The sequence below is a fragment of the Takifugu flavidus genome, chromosome 2 (assembly GCF_003711565.1).
Source record: "Takifugu flavidus isolate HTHZ2018 chromosome 2, ASM371156v2, whole genome shotgun sequence".
NCBI classification, from domain to species: domain Eukaryota; kingdom Metazoa; phylum Chordata; class Actinopteri; order Tetraodontiformes; family Tetraodontidae; genus Takifugu; species Takifugu flavidus.
In genome coordinates this window covers 17,163,823-17,185,100 of record NC_079521.1, presented here as the reverse complement: position 1 = coordinate 17,185,100, position 21,278 = coordinate 17,163,823, and the positions used below count along the sequence as shown (strand labels likewise).

Here is a 21,278-nt window from a genome sequence, read left to right as displayed (position 1 = left end):
CGTTAGAAATTCAAATGATCTCGCTGTTGGGGAGTTGAAATGTGCACTCTGCACCGGAAGATGGTGCTCGTCATGCTCAAGACAGCAGCTCCAGGTTGCGTTAAAGTCACTCCTGCTGTGGAAAAACACCACTTAAACTGACCCACGTCTCCTTGAGTTGAATGAGAAAAGACTCCAGATTTTGATCGTCTCGGCAGCAAAACTGAATAAAAGTGCAGGCGCCGGAGGTGCGTCGCGGAGCTCCCGCAGACCGGCCGTCGGTGCGCAGGCTGCACATCAGTCAGAACCCCGAGGAAGAGGAGGAGGAGAGGCGAAGCAGCAGGTCTCTGACATGGCTAAAGAAGGAGCAGATATGACGGAGGAAACCGAGTGCATGATCGACAGAAACGCTGGAAAAGAAGCCGAAAACCTGGATTCGCCCCGGGATGCCAAAGAAATGCGAGCGGTGCTGCTGACGGCTTTCGGGGGGCTGAACAAACTCAGGATGACCAGGAAAGCCATGCCCGAGCTCCAGGATGGAGAAGTGAAGATTCGCGTCAAAGCATGGTAAATATGCATCTGCCACCGCTTGTTTACCCAATGTTGAGCGATAAATGTAAAGAAAACCAAAACAAAAAACAACAACAATGGACCAACAACATCCTTCACAGAAAATTGCGTAGTCATGAAGCCACAGGTTTCCCCTTTTTACGCAGGTGGTTGGATGAAGCTTGTTTGGAACATGCATTTCTAATCCAGTTCAATCGCAATATCTTTATTTAAGACCAATATTTGTATAAGAATAGTACAAACTTGTGTTGCAAACTTACATATAAGAAGACAAACCTGTGGAAACTGGCCCCGTGACTCACCGGTGATGCATGTGATGTATAAATAGCACAGGGTAATCCCTCGGATTCTGTTAGCATCTGAAACGATATATTATGGGCTATATTATTGTTGATCTCGTTTCAAACGTGCAATCAACATTTTATTCTCCATTAAATTGCTTCTTTGCAGTGGGCTGAATTTCCTGGATCTGATGGTGCGTCAGGGGACTATTGATAATCCCCCAAAGCCCCCGGTGGTTCCTGGCTTTGAATGCTCGGGAATCGTGGAGGCAGTGGGTGAAAACGCTGAAGGATTTGAGGTAGATGGCATCAGACATACGAGTAATCCACCATGATCCTTGTCATAACATTGGGTCATCCCGACCTTCTTTTCCCAGATAGGGGACAGAGTCATGGCCTTTGTGAACTGCAACGCCTGGGCAGAAGTTGTGTGCACACCGGCGGAGTTTGTCTACAAAATGCCGGATGAAATGACGTTTGCCGAGGCCGCCGCGTTCAGCATGAACTTTGTGGCTGCCTATATGATGCTCTTTGAGGTAGCCAACCTGAGAGAGGGGATGTCAGTGTTGGTGCACTCGGCCGGAGGTGGTGTTGTGAGTACATCTCTGTCCGCGTAGTTAATCCATAGATTTAGCAAAATAAAGCCGTTTAAGGATATTGACTGGAAGGAAAGTGCTGCCTCTAGAGATAGATTCTATCGTCGCCCTGTTTCCATGATTGTGTTCTCATTCATTGGCAAATTGTTGCACTCTGTTGGCTGTTTCAGGGTCAGGCGGTGGCTCAGCTATGCTCCACGGTGCCTAACGTCGCAGTGTTTGGGATCGCCTCGTGTTTCAAACACACCGCCATCAGGGGCTCTGTGACTCACCTCTTCGACAGAAATGTTGATTACATGCAAGAAGTCAAAAAGTAAGAGCGGATTCTCTGGGGATCTTTTTGCAGTCCGGCCGGTGCCTTTGCGCAGCGCTGAATTATATGTTTGATAACACCGACTGCGCACGGATGCAGATGTTACCTGTTGCCTTATTTGGTCCTTGCGTGTTCACGGTCCCCATGGCAACACACGGCTCGTCTCGGAGAGCAGCAGCATATTGTGGGGTGGTAGTCGGCTCTGGCTGCGTGGAACAACTGAACCAATTAGGGCAGAGCATTATAAGCATGTACATTCCATTCAGGCGCAGCGTGCTGTTACTCAGATGTCGCGGCAGACCCGCCAACGGGCCCTGACACATTTGCCCATCACTGTTTGTCCTGTGATATACAAGCAGTATATTGTTGAGTCATATCTGGAACATGCTCCGCGTCTGCGTGTTCTGCTCTCTATCGTTCCAAAGGGCCGGAATAATTCCTCGGGACGACCGAATGTTTCAGGCTTTTTGCCTGCGTATCAGCAGCCGTTGCCTTTCATCTCCTGGGCTCACACATTCTTCCTAGGATAAAGAGCAAAGTGCAACTAAATTAGTCTCGTTACAAAAGGCACAAAAAAAAAAGCCATGGGAATCACAAGACCACCAAGCAGTTTAGCCAAGCAGGTGTCCGTGGCCAGCAGGCAGAAAGTCATGAATCAGGGATAACATGCCTCTCTTTCTTTCTCATCGGTGCCTCTCCCGGCTCTGTTTTTGTCCAATTCTCTTGGTTAGAACAGTCAACATGCTGCCAATAAAGAAACGAGTGTAACCTAAGCCAGGATCAAACACTTGACTTACCGTTGTTTAATTATTTACTGATTAGGAATTTATTTTGGTGCCATCTCTGTTTCTACAGTGGCCAACAACAGATATTCAGACCTGCTTTGTTAGGAATTCATCCTCAGAACAGTACTAACCTCTGGTTTGCTCCACGGTGCTAAGCTGTGATTAGTACTTGTTAATCATGTAGCTCTTTATGTCATTCTCCTGATTGTGTCTATGATTCCTTTCTCTAGATTTGACTTTTACTTTGCTCTCGATGTGTTAGGATCTCTCCGGAGGGGGTGGACGTAGTGTTGGACTGTCTGTGTGGAGAAAACACAGGGAAGGGCCTGAACCTGCTCAAACCTTTAGGAACTTACATCCTCTATGGTAGCAACCGCTTTTTGTATTATTATTATTATTATTATTATATTATTATTATTATTGTGATTTAAATGAGTAAATTTGCAGTCAAAACTCACAAATCTGGACTTATCTCACACTTGGCTGTAACAAACGCTGGTGTGACGTCAGAATTGGAAGAGAAATGTTGGCTTAAAGATTTCATCTCCGTTGTTAATGGGGTTATTTCCTGCCCAGTCTTAATCAGGTTTAGAGAGTTTCTCCCCAGCTTTCGCACTTCGTGGCTGCTTATTACTGTCCAATCACGCCTTCCTCTCAACCCACAGCGCCCAACCATCCCTTTATTTCTGTTTTTTCAGGCGCGTCAAACATGGTCACTGGGGAAACAAAGAGTTTCTTCAGCTTTGCAAAATCTGTGAGTCAGAGATGCAGTCTGTCGTGAACATGTGACAAATATGAACATTTCGTTGCAAATGAAAGGTGCCCGTGTTTGTAACTTTGGATGATGTTTCTTCCCCCCCCCCCTCCTCTCTAGTGGTGGCAGGTGGAGAAGGTGAACCCCATTAAACTCTATGAAGAGAACAAAGTCATAGCAGGGTTCTCGCTCCTCAACCTCCTTTTCAGGCACAGGAAATGTAGCCTGGTGAGATCTGTGATGGACAAACTCTTGTGTCTCTATGGACAAAAGAAAATCAGGCCAGTGGTGGACTCCCTCTGGGCCCTGGAGGAGGTAAGAGCCCACTGAGCTGGACAGAGAGAACCAATTATCTGCAATGTGATTTGCAAAGAGAAGAAGCTTTTTTTTTTTTTTAAAGTGTAGCATCTTTTTGGACAGTCTTCTACAGATGGTGGGTAGGTACATCATTGTCAGAGCACTTATAATAACACCTACATCAAAACCACGTCAGTCGCATCATTCTTCAGTTCCCAGAAAACAGTTTTATTCCATCTTCTGTGCAAAAATGGATGATTTCATTAACATTGTTAGCAGTATACTGACTGGTACAGTAGTTTTTTTAAACCCCACACAGAGACATAGCCTCTATTAATTAATAATTATAAGAAAAAGACCAATAAGTGACAAAAAGATTTTATTAAAATTATAAGTTACACTTCACGATACGAATAATAAATAGAAATGATGACGACGGTCTTCCTGACAGGCTTTGATGGAAGTAAGAAAACTAGATCAGCGCCCGTCTGTGATCCCTCTCATGGTGTCCAGAGTGAACGTGCTCTGGTCTGCTGAGTTACGTAAATGGACCCACACAGACAATCACTCATTAGTAGTTTCAGTTTAAATTTGCATCTTATGGGTAAGAATAGCCGTAAACCACGTTGGCGTGCGTCTACTTCAGCATCTAAATGGACAGTTAATCAAACAGAATGCAGATGTTTTGTGGTTGCCATGATTTTACTGCCATGCTCCTGCACGGAGGCAGGGAGATCAGACACAGAGAGAAGATGTTCCGGCTCGTGGAAGCTTCCTGGAGAGGAAGCATGGGCAAACGTTTGACTTTTGGGAACGTGTGGGAAGTATGAGCCTATACAATAAAGTGTTTCGATGTAAATACCCCCATCACCTATACGGATGCATATTCTGTCTTTGTCATAGTAAAATTAGTCAAAATGGTCCCACATTTAAACTCCAACAAGTCAGAAGGAACCAGAGATTAGAGGAAGTGTACAATATATCTTTGGAGTTCAGTTTCTCATGAAGACCTCCCAGTTTCCTGGCAGACTGTCCATTCATTCAGTGTAACTGTTTCCCATGAGGAATCTAATGAGAGGGGAGGATGGTGTAGGCCGTAGCGTCAGCGCTACACAGCCTACCTCATCTGTTAGGATGCCCAGAAGGAGAATTGAGAGTGTGAGCAGTGATTAAGGCCAGAATGGATGTGCTCTTATCTCTGACAGCTTGCAGTTTGGGTTTGTAGCAAAGCTGAATAGTTTCAGAGGTAAAACTGTCATCAGATGCAGGTTATTGCCCCTGTTGTTACCCCGTTGGAAAGGGTTCTGACCTATTTTTGGTCTTGGCTGAATTTCCTGTACTTTTAACAAAGGGCTTCTTGTGACACAATGGCGTCCAGACAAAGCGGCGCATTCAGTTGTATCTTGTTTTCCGGGGACGAATCGTGCAGTAATCTGTTCAATTGTGATTAAATCTGTTGCGTTAGGTCCTCCAGATATTGATATCGCTACGGCTGCGGCCTAAATGAGCACCGAAACCGTTTTAAAATGCATCAAACCGTTTTCCAGAGATCAAAGAAGAGCACTTTTAATTGGAGAATGCTGCCCAATTAAACAGACTGTTTAATTGGGCAGCATTAAGTTAATTTCTGCGTTTTGTTCTCAGGTGAAAGAGGCCATGCAGAGAATTCACGACAGGGGCAACATAGGAAAGCTGATTCTGGACGTTGAGAAGGCCCCCACCCCTCTGGTAAATGGTTCCAGACTGCTTAAACCACCTTCCACAGGTTTAAAATGAATACATTTAAAATAAAGCGTGTGTTTCGCCTCGTCGCTGCTGGTGTTTCCGCTTCCCCTCCTGTGGAGGAGCAGTAATGATAATAATAATATCTGCATCACACATTGATCCGTAGATGGCCAGCGACAGCACCGAGACCAGCGAGGCAGGGGAGGAAGAGGAGGAGCCTGAGGGAGACAACGAAAGCAAGGAGCGAATCCCCTTCATCCACTAAACGCCGGGGAGCATGCGGTGTTGTGCATGATGTGTGTGTGTGTGTGTGTGTGTGTGTGTGTGTGTGTGTGTGTGTGTGTGTGCGTGTGTGTGTGTGAATATGCATGTGCCGTATGCGTGTATGCATGACTGTGCCTCCTGTCTGGTGCAGATGTCACCTATTGATTAGCAACAGTCGGCATTGATGAAGACGAACGGCGTTTGTTGCCTAGACGACGAGTGCGAGGGCCCTCCGTCACACTGGAACGGTATTATTGCTTCACTGTATGATGCAAGACCTGTATGATCCTCAGACCTGAAACAGAAGCTGATAATTATGTTTGAGAAACTCGCCCGTGAAGGGAATGAATCACGTCCTCAGTTGCCCCCCCCCCCCCCAACCTTTGTTGTTGTTGCCAGTTGTAACATTAATGGATCACCTGAGCCTGTTAGCAACCATGTATTAGCGCACAGGTGGCTTTAAATGTTCGCATTTAATAGGATAAAATAGACTCCATAAAAGTAAAAAACGTGGATTTTGCTAAATGAAGCATTATTCATTATTTACCAGTTCTGAAGTAGGAGGTTTTTGTTTACAGAAGTAATCCAGATCGGGTGTTTTTGGGGGGGTTGTTTTTAAAATCGGCATCATACAGGTGAAACTAAACGTGTCACCTGAGCAACAGTTGCTCGGACCTGGAATATAAACTGTTGGGGGACAAAACGAGTTTCCTTAGATTAAAATTGACAAAAAGACGTGTAGATTTTTTTAAGAACTCACTGAGGCCTTTTTTGTTAGCAGTGTGTGTGTGTGTGTGTGTGTGTGTGTGTGTGTGTGTGTGTGTGTGTGTTTGTAAGAGAGCGAGAGGTCAGTTAATTAAAATAAAAGTGTTTAGCAGACGCTTTAGTGTTGTAGTGTTTGCACATATTTGGTGGTTTACATGTAATTATATATTTTTGTCACTTTCTTTCATCTATTTACTCAAATAAATGTATCCGCAAAGTCTTCAGTCGTTTTGTTTTCCGCCCAATTTCACTTTTTCCAATTCAACCGTGCCTTTAATCTGGCCGCCGAAGAACTTGTGTATCGCTTTTACATTTAATTCCTCTGAACTTGCTTTTGCTCACTAATGTGCGCTTATTTTCTGTAGCGTGTGTTCACGTTTCTTCTGTCCTGCAGGATTCCTTCGTTTGTCACCAGATGGCAACAAACGAGCAGAATTCAAATCTCCAAACTCACAAGTCAAGAGTTTCCATTACGACGCAGAATTATTAGCACAAAGCAGCAAAATACAAGATGATCTAAATTAGTCTGAACTGATCCCACCAAAATTCAACCTCTCATCTATTTAACCCTCAACCAGGTTTAAATTTCCTTAAATGTTGATTTTCACTTCCTGTTATATCAAAAACACCAGTTTTAGCACGGATATGAAAGCACAATTTTAAGGTATGTAAATATTGAAGCTTCTGAAATAGGAAAACATACATTTACTGGGGTGTGTTGCCCTTTCCCAAACTTTCCAGTCTCATCTTTACACAACCAGGGAGGCTAAAAATAAGCGGAGCGGCGCTCCATCAGGCCCGTCACGAGCTTTTTAAATGTTACACAACCCGGAGAGATAAGCGCAGAAACAGCCGCGGCGGGCTTCCAGCTGTTTGCTGTAAAAGCCCCGAGAGAGAAAAACATTCAATGGTTTTCCAGTTTGCGGAATTAAATGGGAACGCTTCTCAGCGCGACTTGTTCCGAGTAAATATTTTTCAAAAGCCGGACACAGGGGGTTCATTATCGACCGCTCCGCCCTTTCACCCCTCTCACCTCTCCCTGACGTTCGGGCAATAACAGCTCTCCCTAACCCAGTGCATGCTGGGTAACCAGACAGGCACACAGGGGACCACTATATATTCACCCGCCTCATGCGTGCTTGGTTCCTTCCACAGCAGCACCCCTGAGTCCCGTCCTGGAGGATCCGCAGCCATGGCGCGCCTGGGCCTCCCCGTCTTCCTCCTCCTCTGCTTCTCTTTGCTTCGCCTCGGCTCCGGGCGTCCGCCCCGCACCAGGAAGGCACTTTCACCGCGTCAGTAACCCCGGCGAGAGCCACAAATGTAGGTCCTGCCAACCTGTCGTTGCCCCTCAGGTCACCAGACGTGTGTGTGTGTGTGTGTGTGTGTGGATGCTTCTGTGTGGGGCTGCAGAGGGAGACGACGTCAGGTCCCAGATCGAGAGGCTGTGGCAGGAGGTCAACTCCCTGAAGGAGATGCAGGCGCTGCAGACAGGTATATTTTATAACATCTAGATGGAATTAATTCAAATAAAATAAGGGATTAAAGGAACTTTCAGACTTTCAGACCCCCCCCGCCACCTATCTTCAATTATTGGACTCTTTCTTGTGCCGTTCCCCACATTTCAGTGCCCCCAAACCTCCATGGTGGGTCAATATTGACGATTTCTTTGGTTTCAGTCTGTCTTCGGGGCATCAAAGCGAACAGAAAATGTTACCTGACCAGTGAGGAGGCCAAACACTACCACGAGGCGAACGAGGACTGCATAGCACAGGGGGGGACCCTGGCCACGCCACGGGACCTGCTGGAAAACAATGAACTGAGGGACTACGCAAAGAGGAGCGCTCCGGGATCCAGGGACTTTTGGATCGGGGTGGCGGACATCGTGAAGGAGGGCCAGTACGTGGACGTCAACAGCCTGCCGGTGACCTTCTTCAACTGGGACCGCTCCAAGAAGCAGCCCACGGGCACCAAGAGGGAGAGCTGCGTGGCTCTGTCGGTGGCGGCGCAGGGGAAGTGGCACGACGAGGTGTGCCGCCATCTCAAAACGTACATCTGCGAGTACATCATCCCCTGAGGAGGCCCGGCAGGCCCACCTCCGCGAACCCGCCATTAAAATGAAAGAAAAGTCAACCTGTGTCTTATTTCACCGTGGACGACTGGCTGATGTGGCCAGCTGTTATTATTATTTCTAATCTAATCATATTATTGATGCTGATGGCCTGCCTTAGCAAACAGGAGCTCTACATTCAGCGTTTAAGCAAAATAAATGGGACGTAAAACAAGACAATCCGGGTATAATTCATTCAAAAATCGGCTTCAACGCGCAACTGAAACGAACCTGTGTGTTTCGCTGCCTTCCTGTCACCGCTGGCCTTTTAAAGCCACGCAGGGAGGCGGCGGCCGACGTCACGGCGAGCCCCGCACACACGTCACGCACGCTCGTCCGCCTGGAATGTGATGCGAAGTCTCGCGCAGCGGAACATCGGCCATCTTTCTCGGTTCGGAGCAGGACGCAGCGCGCTCGATCCCCCCCGATAAGCCCCGCAAGTTTGGGCCAAGTTGAACGCGGCCGCCCGGAGGTTCCCAGTCGAAGACAAACGACGCGCAAACGATGTTCGTGTCGGTGGCCGCAGAGTTTTGCCGCTGACATCCGCGTTCGGATAGATGCTCGTACTGTCGCGCAAATGGAGATGGTGCCTAGCGAGGAGACCCAGTTCGTACCTAAAGAGGTGAGGTTGTCGCTTTCGTAAGTCGGGAGGGGGGGACATCAATTCCACCCTTTTGCTGCTTTGTCGAGTTGTCACCTTCGCGCACCGTGCTCGTTAATGTCCCCAACACTTCTCCGGGCAGCTTAAGGGCTTTGTGGTCTGGACTTGTTATTTCCAGGCTAACTCCGTAACGCTAACAGTTACTTGGACGGCCTAGCCTAGCTGCGGCTACACGACTTGTATCGGCTAGTTTCGCTCCGTCTTTTCTGAAGTGAGTTTATGGAGACGGTGCCAACTCAACCTTCACCACGCAAATCATTGAGTTATCTAAACTTTTCAACCCGAATTGTTTCCGGTTTTTTTTTTTCCAAACGAAAACGTTGCTTGTCAACATTAGTTTCCCCCGGTGCTAATTTGCAAGTAATAGTAGCTCGTAGAATTTAGCTAGCTGTGGCGTTAGCACTTTTAAGTCTTGTCAGTGACAACTATTGACATTTCTAGAAATATTTACACTATTTAGTCAAGCGGAACCCCGCAGCTCCATGTATGCGGCGGGGTTAACGGCGACGTTGAGTAGAAGTTGATCCTACTTCTAAATGTTGTTTTCGTTTACGGTTACTTCGATTCTTTCGACCCGATCGCACCATGTTTTGAATCGGACTTGTAGCTTCGGCGTAAACATGGTCCAAGGCTAATGCTAGCAGGTTTAACTCTGCGATTAAAGCGAAAGCGATCGCCCTTTCTTCAAATGGGATCGACGGATTCACGTCGAGGATTCCTCCAGCGTTTATTCCTGGTGGTTCCAGGCTGTGTTGGATAGAACACGGCAGACGTTCGGGTGGTTTTCTGACCTTAAACCTGCTCTCCTCTGCACCCTGGAAGGTTAGCATTTTTGAGGGGATGAGGAGAACATTTCTTTCCTTAAAACATTTGACGTCACCGTGACTATTATTGGCACGGCATTGGATTTCTTATTAAATATTTTACGCGAGTATTTCTGGAAGGTTACTACAAGCTGCCCCGGCCGGATTTACGTCAGCGGGACTATTTCACCCGGCGGAGGACGTCATCAACACACCTCAGGCCCGAGGGGGAAATTAGGCGAGATTAAACATCTTTTGACGATTTATGAATGTGTAAATACGGTTATTTACATCTTCAAAGTTATTCCCAGAGCTAATTAGTCCCCTTTAATGAAGCATTAATATTAATTACAAGATATATTTAGGAAGTAAAGGACCAGAAGGTAGAATCTCTGGGTTTGGTGCTGAAATCGGGATTTAAAACATCTATTCGGGCTTGTTGTCGTACAGTTTGTCCTTGTTTTCACGTCTGCTGGACTTGGTCACCAGACGGGGACGATGTCTTCGCTGTGGCCAATGTGTAAACGGTCCAGTTCAGTTTGAGTCCAGACACACCGAAAGCACTTTCACTTTCACTTTGCTTTGGTTGTTTGTTCCATGAATTTAGCCGTGGAAACTCCAGGTAGCAAAATGATCATTTAAACTGTCTAAATTGGGTTGATATGTTATGCATTAAGCTCCTCCACAAATTATGTCCCTTGTTTTATGAACTCGCTGACACCCACAAAAAAACCCTTACTGGGACCATTAATAGTGGCCCCCAAATGAATTCCCCACCAACTGGAGACAGACCCCCTTTAAATGGCCAGATTTCGGTGAATATTGCACAGCATCGCAGCCAGTCCATGTTTGTGTGGCATTTATGATGAGTTACAGCTGTAAAGTGCCCCACCGCACCCGTCATTGTGTGTCACCACCTTGTAATTATATGCACAGTAAAAATAACCTTTAATCTCTTAATACACTTGTGTGTTTTTAGTGGCAGCTTCTTTTTTGTGCCCCAGTCACATTTTGTTGCGATCACAGACCTCCCAGCGAGGCTGCAACATGGGAACGGCAGAAATACAGCGTATCCCTGTAATTACCCTTTCATTATTTCCCAGCAAAGGCGCTAATTTACCAGGCAAATGGCGGCAGGAAATAGTTGAAATGTGGCTAAATAGAAATATTTATGACTGCAGAACCCCCCCAGATCGAAACGTGTTGACACATTCTTGTTTTTGTTCTGTCCGCACGATATCAGGCGATGTTTTGGAGTTGCAGGAAGAGTGTTTTTGATGAGATGAAGAGGAGATCTCAGGTAGCTGCCTCTTGTTTGGGGAGCGTGCTAAAGCATGGGCCTGAATGCATGAAACAGCATTGTGAGTGTTCTTCAGCAGCCGGGAGAGGCGCAGCGGAATAATGTCAGCGTTCGTGTGCAACCGGGATGTGCTGTCATTTAGGGAGCAGCTTGCATGTCTGACCTGTTAATGTTCAGCCCGGCCTTGAGCCCACAGACCCGATGACTCAGGGAAAATTACTGTTTGTGTTCCAAAGCGCGGCGTTCGGGTTCACGCGTGTTGCGTTTATTTCCAGTCGGTTGTGTCGGATGCATTGCCTAACATAACTGAATGCAAAATTCTGTGTGCGTTTTAAATCGCATCCGCACTTTTGCTTAAGTCTTATGTCCAGGAAATGATTCGGAATTGTTAAATCGGTATTTTTCCTCTTCGTCTAGCAGCAGATTTCGTGCAACGCGGCGGCTCGTGACCCTCGGTCGTGTTGATGTGGCGTTAAGAAGCACGCTGTCATTTATTTTTTTCAATGACCGTCCAGATCCACAACGCTGCCGAGGAGCCTCGTGCGCTGTGCATAATTCAGGACACCACCAACGCGAGGACGGTCACCGAGCGGCTCACCCTGAACCTGCCCGCCTCCACCCCCCTGTCCAAGCTCCACGAAGATGTGGCCCACAAAGCCGGATACGTCACGGGCACCTTTGAGCTGACCTGGGGAAACGCACCTAACACGGTGGGGAGATTGAAGCCGCTTCTCTTTCTCTTTGTCAACCAGCTCTCAGAGTCCGACCGAACTCGCCGCTCTGGTTCAGCGTCGCCTCCCGCCCCGTTTGGGTGGCACCAGCCAACGCTGGTGGAGACGAGCGCGGCTGAACGCTCAGAGTTTGAGCGCTGAATGTTTCGGCAGTAGTTGAGCAGGGAAAGGAGGCGGTCACCTGTCGGTGACCCGGGAGAAAGCCACCGGAGCTGAGATAAGCCCGAACATCTGGCGCCCACGTGGTGACTCTTTTATTTGTTATCGGAGTTTGAACAAATCATTTTATCAGCGTTGTTCTCAGCTATAGAGGAGAAGGAATGTCGGGGGGGGTCAGAGAGATCGTTCCTTTTAGTTTGAGTCTGCATCTTTGCAGTGTGTCAGGGTTGATTCAGCGTGCACTTGGACGTGCACGTAATGCTCCCTTTTCTTAAATGCGCACGGCCTAATCCTGCTGCGACCCGGGCCAAAGCCCAGGTGCTGTCTCTGTTGTTATCTCGCTGAGTAGGTCAGTGGATTAAGCCGCTGTGTGTTTCCAGCGCAGCGCTCGGCCTCAGCTCGCTGTGCGGACAGGCAGCGAGACTTTGCTCGCTTCCACTCGGCTCCAGCGGGAATTTTATTCCTGGGAGTTTGGCGTGCCGTCGGGAGAACGTGACTGTGGTTTCTTTGTCCTTTCCAGCAGCCGTTGCTCAAAACGTTTGCTCTTTTTTTTTGCAACGCGTCTCCCTCCAGGCGCCGCTGGACCACCGGAGTGAGATGTCCCTCTCCGATTCTGGGTTCGAGCCCGGTGGCAAAAGAAACTTTCTCCACATTACTGACAAAGATGGAGAACAGCCCCAGCTTGCATCTGTGAGTTTTGCGAGGGCCCCACTTTGGTTTCCCAGACAACAGAAAATTCCCATTAATCCCGTTTCTGCGTTTAGGATGAATCGGGAGCTGCTGATAGCAGCGGGCTGGATGACAGCTCCCAGGAGCGCTTCATCGGGCCCCTCCCCCGAGAAGGCTCCGTAGGCTGCAGTGGTGATTACAGCAGTCCATCCTACTCTTACTCGTCTATTCTCACCAAATCTGATACAGGTGAGCCTGAACCGGCCTGAACCGGCCTGAACGTTGCCTTTTTCATGCACTTGCATCCACTTCCTCTCTTTTGCTCCTCTCCAGGTTACGTCGGTCTGGTCAACCAGGCTATGACCTGTTATCTCAACAGCCTTCTGCAGACTCTGTTCATGACTCCAGAATTCAGAAACGCACTCTACAAGTAAGAATGTGGGGTTGTGGTTAAATCATGCGCGGTGACCCCCAGAAATGACGTGTTTATTTTAATCTTTTTGGCACATTTCAGCTGGGAGTTTGAAGAGTCTGAGGAGGATCCAGTCACCAGCATCCCTTACCAGCTGCAAAGGTTGTTTGTTCTCCTGCAGACCAGTAAGAAACGGGCAATCGAGACCACCGACGTAACGCGGAGTTTTGGCTGGGACAGTAGTGAGGGTGAGGGCTGACACACCTCTCTGACTATGCCTTTGCGTCTGCACATTTAATGACCGGCTTTATGTGGGTTTGTCTGCTTTAGCTTGGCAGCAGCACGATGTCCAGGAGCTGTGTAGGGTCATGTTTGATGCCCTGGAGCAAAAGTGGAAGCAGACAGTGCAGGTAAGGGAGTGCAGTAGTCAGGCTGCTCTGCAATGCTACATACGTACAAGAGATCTAGTGCAGGAAAAGTGAAATGGATCAGGAACCCCGGGCCATGGGTCCGTTAAGGCGAGGGCTTTAAAATGCAAACACTTAATATTTGGACTGTTTTCTCCAAGGGTTCTTCTTCGGTAGCAACTCTGTGAAGTTAGCTGATCCAACATGCCTCTCTGATGGCTTCAAGCACCATGTACGATGCTAACAGTGCTATCTGCAGCATCCTCAGGAGTTCTGCCTCTGCCTTCTCCATACTCACACACTAATTACTGCTATTTTTTACTCCTGCAGTTTAGAAGTAGAAGCTTAAATCTTCCTTAAAGGAGTGAAAACATGTCACCATTCATGAATCTCTTGGATTAATTCAACAAAGCTTCTTACGCAGCATTCATGACTAAAATCACATCCCAACTTTGCACACTTGATTCGGTGTGACTGCAGGAAAAGCACAGAGCTCTCAGACATGTAACCGTGGCACAGGAGCGGACATTTTGAGTGCTTGTGATGCAACCATTCTTGTTTCATGCACAGTATAATTGCTTATAAAGGGAATGACTGCAGTATTGGTGTCCGGTGATGCTTCACAACTCTACAAGCTTGACTGTCGTGCTTTGGCGTCCTCAGGCTGACCTGATCAACCAGCTGTACCAGGGGAAGTTAAAAGATTACGTGCGCTGTCTGGAGTGTGGCTACGAGAGCTGGAGGATCGATACTTACCTGGACATCCCTCTGGTTATCAGACCCTTCGGAGCCAGCCAGGCTTACGGCAGTGTGGTGTGTGTCTCTTCACATGTTGTGCTGCCATGTTTTTTCACCAGCTGTCGTCCTTTAAATTGTTGTACTCTGTTTTTTTTCTCTCAGCTTTGAGCATTTATGTTTAGTGTAAACACAGTTGGGCCTGAAACTCTTTTTTTCCCGTCACAGGAAGAGGCTTTGCAGGCATTTATCCAACCAGAAACTCTGGATGGACCCAACCAGTACTTCTGCGAGCGTTGCCAAAAGAAATGCGATGCTCGAAAAGTAAGCGGATCTCAAATGTTCCGTGGGGGTGGTGACACCTGGAGACGCTGCCACCTGCCTGCCTTTCCTGTCTGACTGTTGGGTACCTGCGTCTCCACACAGGGGCTGAGATTCCTGCACTTTCCCTACCTGCTGACGCTCCAGCTGAAGCGCTTTGATTTCGACTACAACACTATGCATCGCATCAAGCTCAACGACCGCATGACCTTCCCCGAGGAGCTCGACATGAGCCCCTTCATCGATGTGGAAGATGAGGTAACGGAAGCTGCGATGGCGTCTGTTGACTTCATACAGGAATCATCTCGTTGCTCGTATGGGCTTGTTGTGCTACTAGTCATAACCTAGTGAATATTTTGGGTTGTGTCTTTAAGCCACCACTATCTCATCATAAGCCATAATTATTATTGATTGCTCGTGATTATGGGCATGTTTTTAGGATGTAGAGCTGTTTTTGCTATTTATTGACTTCTCTTTGATTTAGAAGTCGCCTCAGACGGAGAGCTGCACTGATAGTGGGGCCGAGAACGAAGGCAGTTGCCACAGTGACCAGATGAGCAACGATTTTTCTACGGATGATTGTGTGGATGAAGGCATCTGTTTGGACAGCACCAACAATGCAGACAGAATGCTGAAGCCAAAGGTACATTTCTTCCCTGCCCACTATTCCGATTATCCCCAAATTGATTATTCCCCCTTCTTTGGATGGAATTTCCTCTATTTTCACTAAAGTGTCAGAAGAACAAACGCTGAACGTCCAGGTTACAAACTATCGTATATTTGTGGGGATTCACCATATGATCATCATTCAGCATCTTCTAAGAAACTCAACTCTTATGATTATTCCAGTCATTAGCCACTTTTTACCTTCTGCCTTTCTGAATCCGCAGAGTTTGCCGACATTTGAGCTGTTCTCTGTTATGGTCCATTCTGGGAGCGCTGCTGGTGGACATTACTATGCCCACATCAAATCCTTCAGTGATGGCCAGTGGTACAGTTTCAACGATCAACACGTTAGCAAGGTCAGCCTTTAGCCCTGCGCAGCCCGAGTACCTTAATTATGTTGCACTTGATTACTCAAAACCTCGATCTTTTTTGGTTTGTTTTAAACCTGTTTTGTGCATTTTTATTGAACAGATCACTCAAGACGATATCAGGAAGACATATGGGGGGTCCTCAGGGAGCAGAGGTTATTACTCTAGTGCCTTTGCAAGGTTGGTTCTGGCTGATAGATTTGGCTTATGATCTATAAGAACAATGGTTTTCTCTTTTTGGTCCTTTTTTTTGCCTCTACACCTTTTATAAATATGGGTGAAGCCTTTGTGCTGTCTCGTTGGCCTATTTTGGGAAAGTCTCCAGATTTTCTTTATTCTCTGGACACATTGACGCGAGACCACATGCAGCAAATAAACAAGTAAAAAAGTTGATGTGTTTATACATATATTTTTGTTGCCGGTAGACAAATTCGCCTTCTCCATCTCTTGAATTTTGCAGTACACCTGCTAACGGGTCATTATCTTCCTTCTATGCAGCTCTACAAATGCATATATGCTGATTTATAGATTGAAAGACCCCTCAAGGAACGCAAGTAAGACAATCATGGAAAATTTGAATCAAATGTAAAACAATCACTATTTTTTATTGCAACTAGATTCTTTGTTGTATTCTTGTCGTGGAGTAGGTGTGTGTGCTTTGATTGTGAATGTGTATGTGTCCTTCTCCAGAGTATTTATCTGTGGAAGACTTCCCAGAGCACATAAAGAGTTTGGTTCAAAAGGAGAAGGAGTCGGAGGAGCAGGAGAAGCGACAGAGAGAGATCGAAAGAAACACTTGCAAAGTACACAGTCGTTCTGGCTTAGGTCTATTTCTACTGCCCTTCTGATCCTTAAACCAGCTTCAGGTCTTCTGTCTTTGTCCACTTTCAGATAAAGCTGTTCTGCATGCACCCTGTAAAGATGATGATGGAGAGTAAGCTGGAAGTGCATAAGGACAAAACCCTCAGAGAAGCAACAGAGATGGCCTACAAGGTGTGTGTTTAAGATCCAGCTGCTGCATTCTTCACTCTTCAATCATTGACTATCTTTGAATGCACCAGACAGGCTTGAAATCACTGGAAAACTTCGTCCATTAAACTTGAGGGATGTTGCAATGAGGGGTTTTATTTACCTTTTTGTGTTTCCTGCTACAGCTGATGGAACTAGAGGGGTTGGTCACGCTGGACTGTTGTCGTTTGGTGAAGTATGATGAGTTCCACGAGTATCTGGAGCGCTCATATGAAGGCGAGGAGGACACACCAATGGGTCTTCTCCTGGGAGGAGTCAAGTCTTCGTACATGTTCGATTTGCTTCTTGAGACCCGCAGGCCTGACCAGGTGTTTCAACCTTACAAACCTGGAGGTTAGTAGCCCGCTGCTGCTGTTGAGACACAAACTGAGACAAAGTAATTGCTCGTTTCTCCAACACAAGGAATTATTTGCGCTTACGACTGATGAAAACTAGAATACTGATGAACGCACTTCTCTGTGGGGTCCATCTTCAGAGCTGATTCATAGATATTTAATGTGTTTCCGGTTCTCCTCAGAAGTGATGGTGAAGGTTCACGTTGTGGACTTGGAGAGCGAGACCATCGCCGCTTCAGTCAGCGTCAGAGCTTATCTGAACCAGACCGTCACAGAATTCAAGCAGCTTATTGCACAGGTTTGCTGCTCTTCTGGAGTCCTTTTCTCGTCTTGACCGGTTCGTAACGGCAGCGATGACACGTCTCCTGCGTGTGTTTCTCCACAGGCTACAGGTTTATCTGCAGAAACCATGCGTGTGGTCCTGGAGCGCTGTTATAATGACCTTCGCCTTTTGTATGTTCCAAATAAGACTCTGAAAGCTGAGGGCTTCTTCAGAAGCAACAAGGTCCCTTTATTTTCTTCCTATATACAAAGCTGAATGAGATGTTTATTTAGAATCAAAATTTTCATTTCCTGTCTTGTTTTTTTTCTCTAATCTCTCAGGTTTTTGTAGAGAGCTCAATCTCATCGGATCATCAGGTCACTTTCTCTGACTCTTTATTGTGGAAGCTGTTGGATCGTCATGGAAATACAATCCGGCTTTTGGTCTTGCTGCCTGAACAGTCTCCAGGCACATCGACCAACAGAACTGTTTGCCAAAAAGTAGGTGTTGATTCTGATCCATCCTTGGACGGGTCAAAGGGAAACAGGAAATCAGTAGAGGCTATCCTGGAAGAGAGTACAGAAAAACTGAAGAACCTGTCTCTCCAGCAGCAGCAGCAGCAGCAGCAGCAGCAGGGCTCCAGCACCAGCACCAGCGACAGCCAGAAAAGCTCAGATGCCAGTGACTTTGAACACATTGAATCTCCCACCCAAGACGCAGATTCCAACTCTTTACTCGGCGAGGCTGCAGACAACAGAGAGCTGGAGAATCGGATCAGGATGGCCGGCAGCAGCGGCGCCTCCTCCGACCCTGAGAACCACTTTGCCTGTGAAGAGCGGTCGGACTCTGAGGTCAACAATGACCGCAGCACGAGCTCGGTGGACAGCGACATCTTGAGCTCCAGTCACAGCAGCGACACACTGTGTAACGCCGACAGCGGGCCCTTGGCATTGGCCAATGGCCTGGACTCGCACAGCATCACAAGTAGCCGTCGCTCCAAAGCCCACGAGGGCAAAAAGGAGACATGGGACACTGCTGAAGAGGACTCTGGGACAGACAGTGAATACGATGACAATGGGAAGAGCAAAGGAGAGGCTCAGTACCTGTATTTTAGAACTGAGCCTTGTTCACAGAGTGACTCCACGTGCGACGCACAAAAATGTATGAAACTGTTATGTGACCTTTCTGTGACATTGATGCCATTGTGTACTTCATATTCCTCACTTAGGTTTGGATCAGAGTACATGAATGTTAAATTTCTGTTTCTTTTGATCTTCTCCAGGTTTAGTGGTTTATGTGGACAAAAGGATCACATTAGCAGCATTTAAACAGAACCTGGAGCCTTACGTGGGGGTCCCCTCCGCTCAGTTCAAAGTGTTTCGGGTTTACGCCAACAACCAGGAGTTCGAGAGCATCCGACTCAATGAAACACTCTCATCGTTCTCTGACGACAACAAGGTCTGCCTCCGCGCTAGCTTTTCTTTGTGACGGCAGTTTCAAAGGTGACCATGACGTGGGCTTGTCACCATTTTCCGTAGATAACGATCCGCCTCGGAAGAGCTCTGAAAAAGGGTGAATACAGAGTGAAGGTGTACCAGCTACTCGTGAACGAAGCAGAGGTAACGGCTTAACATTGTCATCTAATACTGGCGATGATTTTAACACGCGTGTTCTGCAGCCCTGCAAGTTCCTCGTGGATACGGTGTTTGCCAAAGGCATGACTGTCAGGCAGTCCAAGGAGGAGCTGCTCCCGCTGCTGAAAGAACAGTGCAAACTGGACCTCAACATTGACAGGCAGGTGGAGGCGTTCCCACATGTTGAGGATCATGTGTGATGGTTACGATGTAGAGTCGGTGTTATTAGATAATTACGAGCTTTCTTTGTTTTAGGGTCCGTCTCAGAAAGAAGACGTGGAAAAACCCAGGCACGGTGTTTCTGGACTATCACGTTTATGAAGAAGACATCAGCATCTCCTCCAACTGGGAGGTTTTCTTGGAAGTTCTCAATGGTAATTAGTTATAACGTACATTTAGATCTCCCAGTTTAATGTGATTTTATTGATGAAATCAGTTCAACCCAAAATATTAATGTGAATAGCATCATTGCATCATTTATTCCGTATTTATGGACTCGTAGCAAGAAAACATGGCATGGACACATCACATCGGGCTCCAAAATGATGCTTTTTGTCCTCTGATTCTTTAGAATCAGAGAAGATGAAGTCTATGTCACAACTCGCTGTTCTGACCCGGAGATGGAGCCCTTCTACGATGAAGCTGGGGCCTTTTCAGGAGGTGATATTGGAGAACAGCAGCGTAGACGAACTGAAGGAAAAGGTCCGTGTTGGGGTGGATTTATTAATTACACGCTGGTTAAAACTCCTTTGATGATAGATGTGAAAGATCTTCCTTTCTGTTTTTAGCTCAGTGAAATGAGTGACATCACTCTTGAAAACCTGGACTTTGCAAAGGTTTGTGAGACGCACGGCTGCTTTACTTGGTCATTGTCTTCATTTCTATGCCTCAAAGCTCTGTCTTCTCTTTGCAGGGCAGAGGAACTTTTCCTTGTGACATCTCTGTGCTGGAGATCCAGCAGGATTTGGACTGGAACCCAAAGGTCTCTACTCTGAACGTGTGGCCTCTGTACATCTGTGATGACGGCGCTGTGGTCTTCTACAGGTTAGAATCAAACCTCTGGATGATGCGCAAGCTGTTTCTCTGTTGGCTGATTTTCAGGCTTATTCCCCTCATCCCTGAAGTGATAAAGCGATTGTGTAATTTGGTTCTTTTGTGCACGTAGGAACAGCACAGAGGAGCCCATGGAGCTGTCGGAGGATGAGCGCAGCGAGCTAATGAAGAGGGAGAGCAGCCGGCTACTGAAGACTGGCCACCGTGTCAGTTATTCACCGCGCAAAGAGAAGGCCCTCAAGATCTACCTGGACGGAGGCCCGGCCAAGGACCCGGGACAGGACTGAGGCAGAGAGTAGCACCTGTGGTTTATTCTGTCATGTCGCTGTTGCAGAAGAGCGGCGGTAACTCTGCCTGTCAGGCCTGGCGGTTACTTGAATACCAAGCAGCGCTGTGAGGCTGGTGCGCTCTCACTCTCCAGTCTGAGCCCCAGGACCAGCTCAGAAACTCTGTTGTGCACTATAGTGTATTGTACTGTAAAGTTTAAAGGGAAGTGTGAAAGCTTTTCAATGCAGATAACAGAATCATCACTTTAGGACAAATGGATCGAGTGTGAAAGCTCCGCGGACGATAAAGGAGTGTTGGGAAAGAATTCCCGCAGGAGGTCATCCACTTTGTCTATTCTGTCTTTGTCTATTCAGCCTCTCACTGTTTCTCCTCTTCTTTCAGCAATAGTATTGATTTACGAGTCGGCTGTGACCATCTTGCTAGTTGAGGCGCTCACATGGCGAGCTCCATGTATTTGACGCCACTCTCCTTCCACAGCACAGCAGTGACTTACTCAGACGGTCCTCTCAAAGGGAGCCACACCTCACCCCGATGTCCACAAATCTTTCATCAACACGTACAATCGGAGAATTTGTGAATCATTCTGCTGGTGGAGCGCTCCTGTAACAGTGGTTTGTTATAGGTTACCTGTACTGCTGCTCCTTAAGCTTTATAGGAGCTTTTACCTCTGCTGAGACACTTCCAGTAGCCCTACATAGACTGAGACTTTGTACAACCTACAATGAGACAAAAAGTAGAATACGTCATGAATCTTTGTTTATTGTAAATTATTTTGCTCCAGACTTAATAAATTAGGTCTTGTGAGCCACCAGATGTGACGATGATCCTTCATTTGACAGTGTGTTATTCCACCTCCCCACCATATTAACTGGTGCACATCTCCAGTGTGTGTGTGTGTGTGTGTGTATGGTTGTGTGACAGGTTCGTCTGGGAGCTTCTGCCTGATGCCAGAGTATAAAAGCCTGGCAGACGGTTCAGTCCCCCCTCAAACGCTAGTTTTTATGGTTGT

The 21,278-nt window shown here is 47.1% G+C and overlaps 3 protein-coding genes and 1 long non-coding RNA gene across 15 annotated transcripts; all 4 read left to right on the top strand.

Annotated features, from left to right (window-relative positions):
- Nucleotides 1-70: 70 nt before the first annotated feature.
- On the top strand, nucleotides 71-6,549 carry vat1l (vesicle amine transport 1-like). The gene is made up of 9 exons (XM_057025025.1): nucleotides 71-546; nucleotides 1,000-1,129; nucleotides 1,208-1,423; nucleotides 1,597-1,739; nucleotides 2,787-2,890; nucleotides 3,223-3,278; nucleotides 3,399-3,593; nucleotides 5,220-5,303; nucleotides 5,467-6,549. The coding sequence occupies exons 1-9, from the start codon at nucleotides 332-334 to the stop codon at nucleotides 5,563-5,565; spliced, it is 1,242 nt and encodes a 413-aa protein (XP_056881005.1). The 5' UTR covers nucleotides 71-331; the 3' UTR covers nucleotides 5,566-6,549.
- A 911-nt stretch (nucleotides 6,550-7,460) lies between these two features.
- clec3a (C-type lectin domain family 3, member A) lies at nucleotides 7,461-8,459 on the top strand. Its single transcript, XM_057025037.1, has 3 exons — nucleotides 7,461-7,621; nucleotides 7,740-7,820; nucleotides 8,006-8,459. Exons 1-3 carry the CDS (start codon nucleotides 7,522-7,524, stop codon nucleotides 8,401-8,403), a joined length of 579 nt encoding a protein of 192 aa, XP_056881017.1. The 5' UTR covers nucleotides 7,461-7,521; the 3' UTR covers nucleotides 8,404-8,459.
- A 302-nt stretch (nucleotides 8,460-8,761) lies between these two features.
- On the top strand, nucleotides 8,762-21,082 carry usp47 (ubiquitin specific peptidase 47). Of its 12 annotated transcripts, none has more exons than XM_057024448.1 (29): nucleotides 8,774-9,058; nucleotides 11,716-11,910; nucleotides 12,664-12,780; nucleotides 12,855-13,008; nucleotides 13,093-13,189; nucleotides 13,274-13,419; nucleotides 13,502-13,581; nucleotides 14,242-14,391; nucleotides 14,542-14,637; nucleotides 14,740-14,892; nucleotides 15,119-15,277; nucleotides 15,525-15,656; nucleotides 15,772-15,848; nucleotides 16,167-16,222; nucleotides 16,359-16,471; nucleotides 16,560-16,661; nucleotides 16,823-17,030; nucleotides 17,215-17,330; nucleotides 17,418-17,537; nucleotides 17,636-17,794; nucleotides 17,909-18,455; nucleotides 18,577-18,752; nucleotides 18,833-18,913; nucleotides 18,973-19,088; nucleotides 19,184-19,302; nucleotides 19,500-19,630; nucleotides 19,717-19,764; nucleotides 19,842-19,972; nucleotides 20,094-21,082. In XM_057024448.1, the coding sequence occupies exons 1-29, from the start codon at nucleotides 9,014-9,016 to the stop codon at nucleotides 20,266-20,268; spliced, it is 3,999 nt and encodes a 1,332-aa protein (XP_056880428.1). In that variant the 5' UTR covers nucleotides 8,774-9,013; the 3' UTR covers nucleotides 20,269-21,082. The 12 variants fall into 12 exon arrangements, with proteins under 12 accessions (XP_056880447.1, XP_056880437.1, XP_056880428.1 ...); XM_057024442.1 differs by having other exon boundaries at nucleotides 17,906-18,455; XM_057024435.1 differs by having other exon boundaries at nucleotides 17,903-18,455.
- LOC130521474 (uncharacterized) lies at nucleotides 9,066-10,620 on the top strand. Its single transcript, XR_008949341.1, has 2 exons — nucleotides 9,066-9,919; nucleotides 10,042-10,620. It is a non-coding gene; the product is annotated as an uncharacterized LOC130521474 (long non-coding RNA).
- Nucleotides 21,083-21,278: the final 196 nt, after the last annotated feature.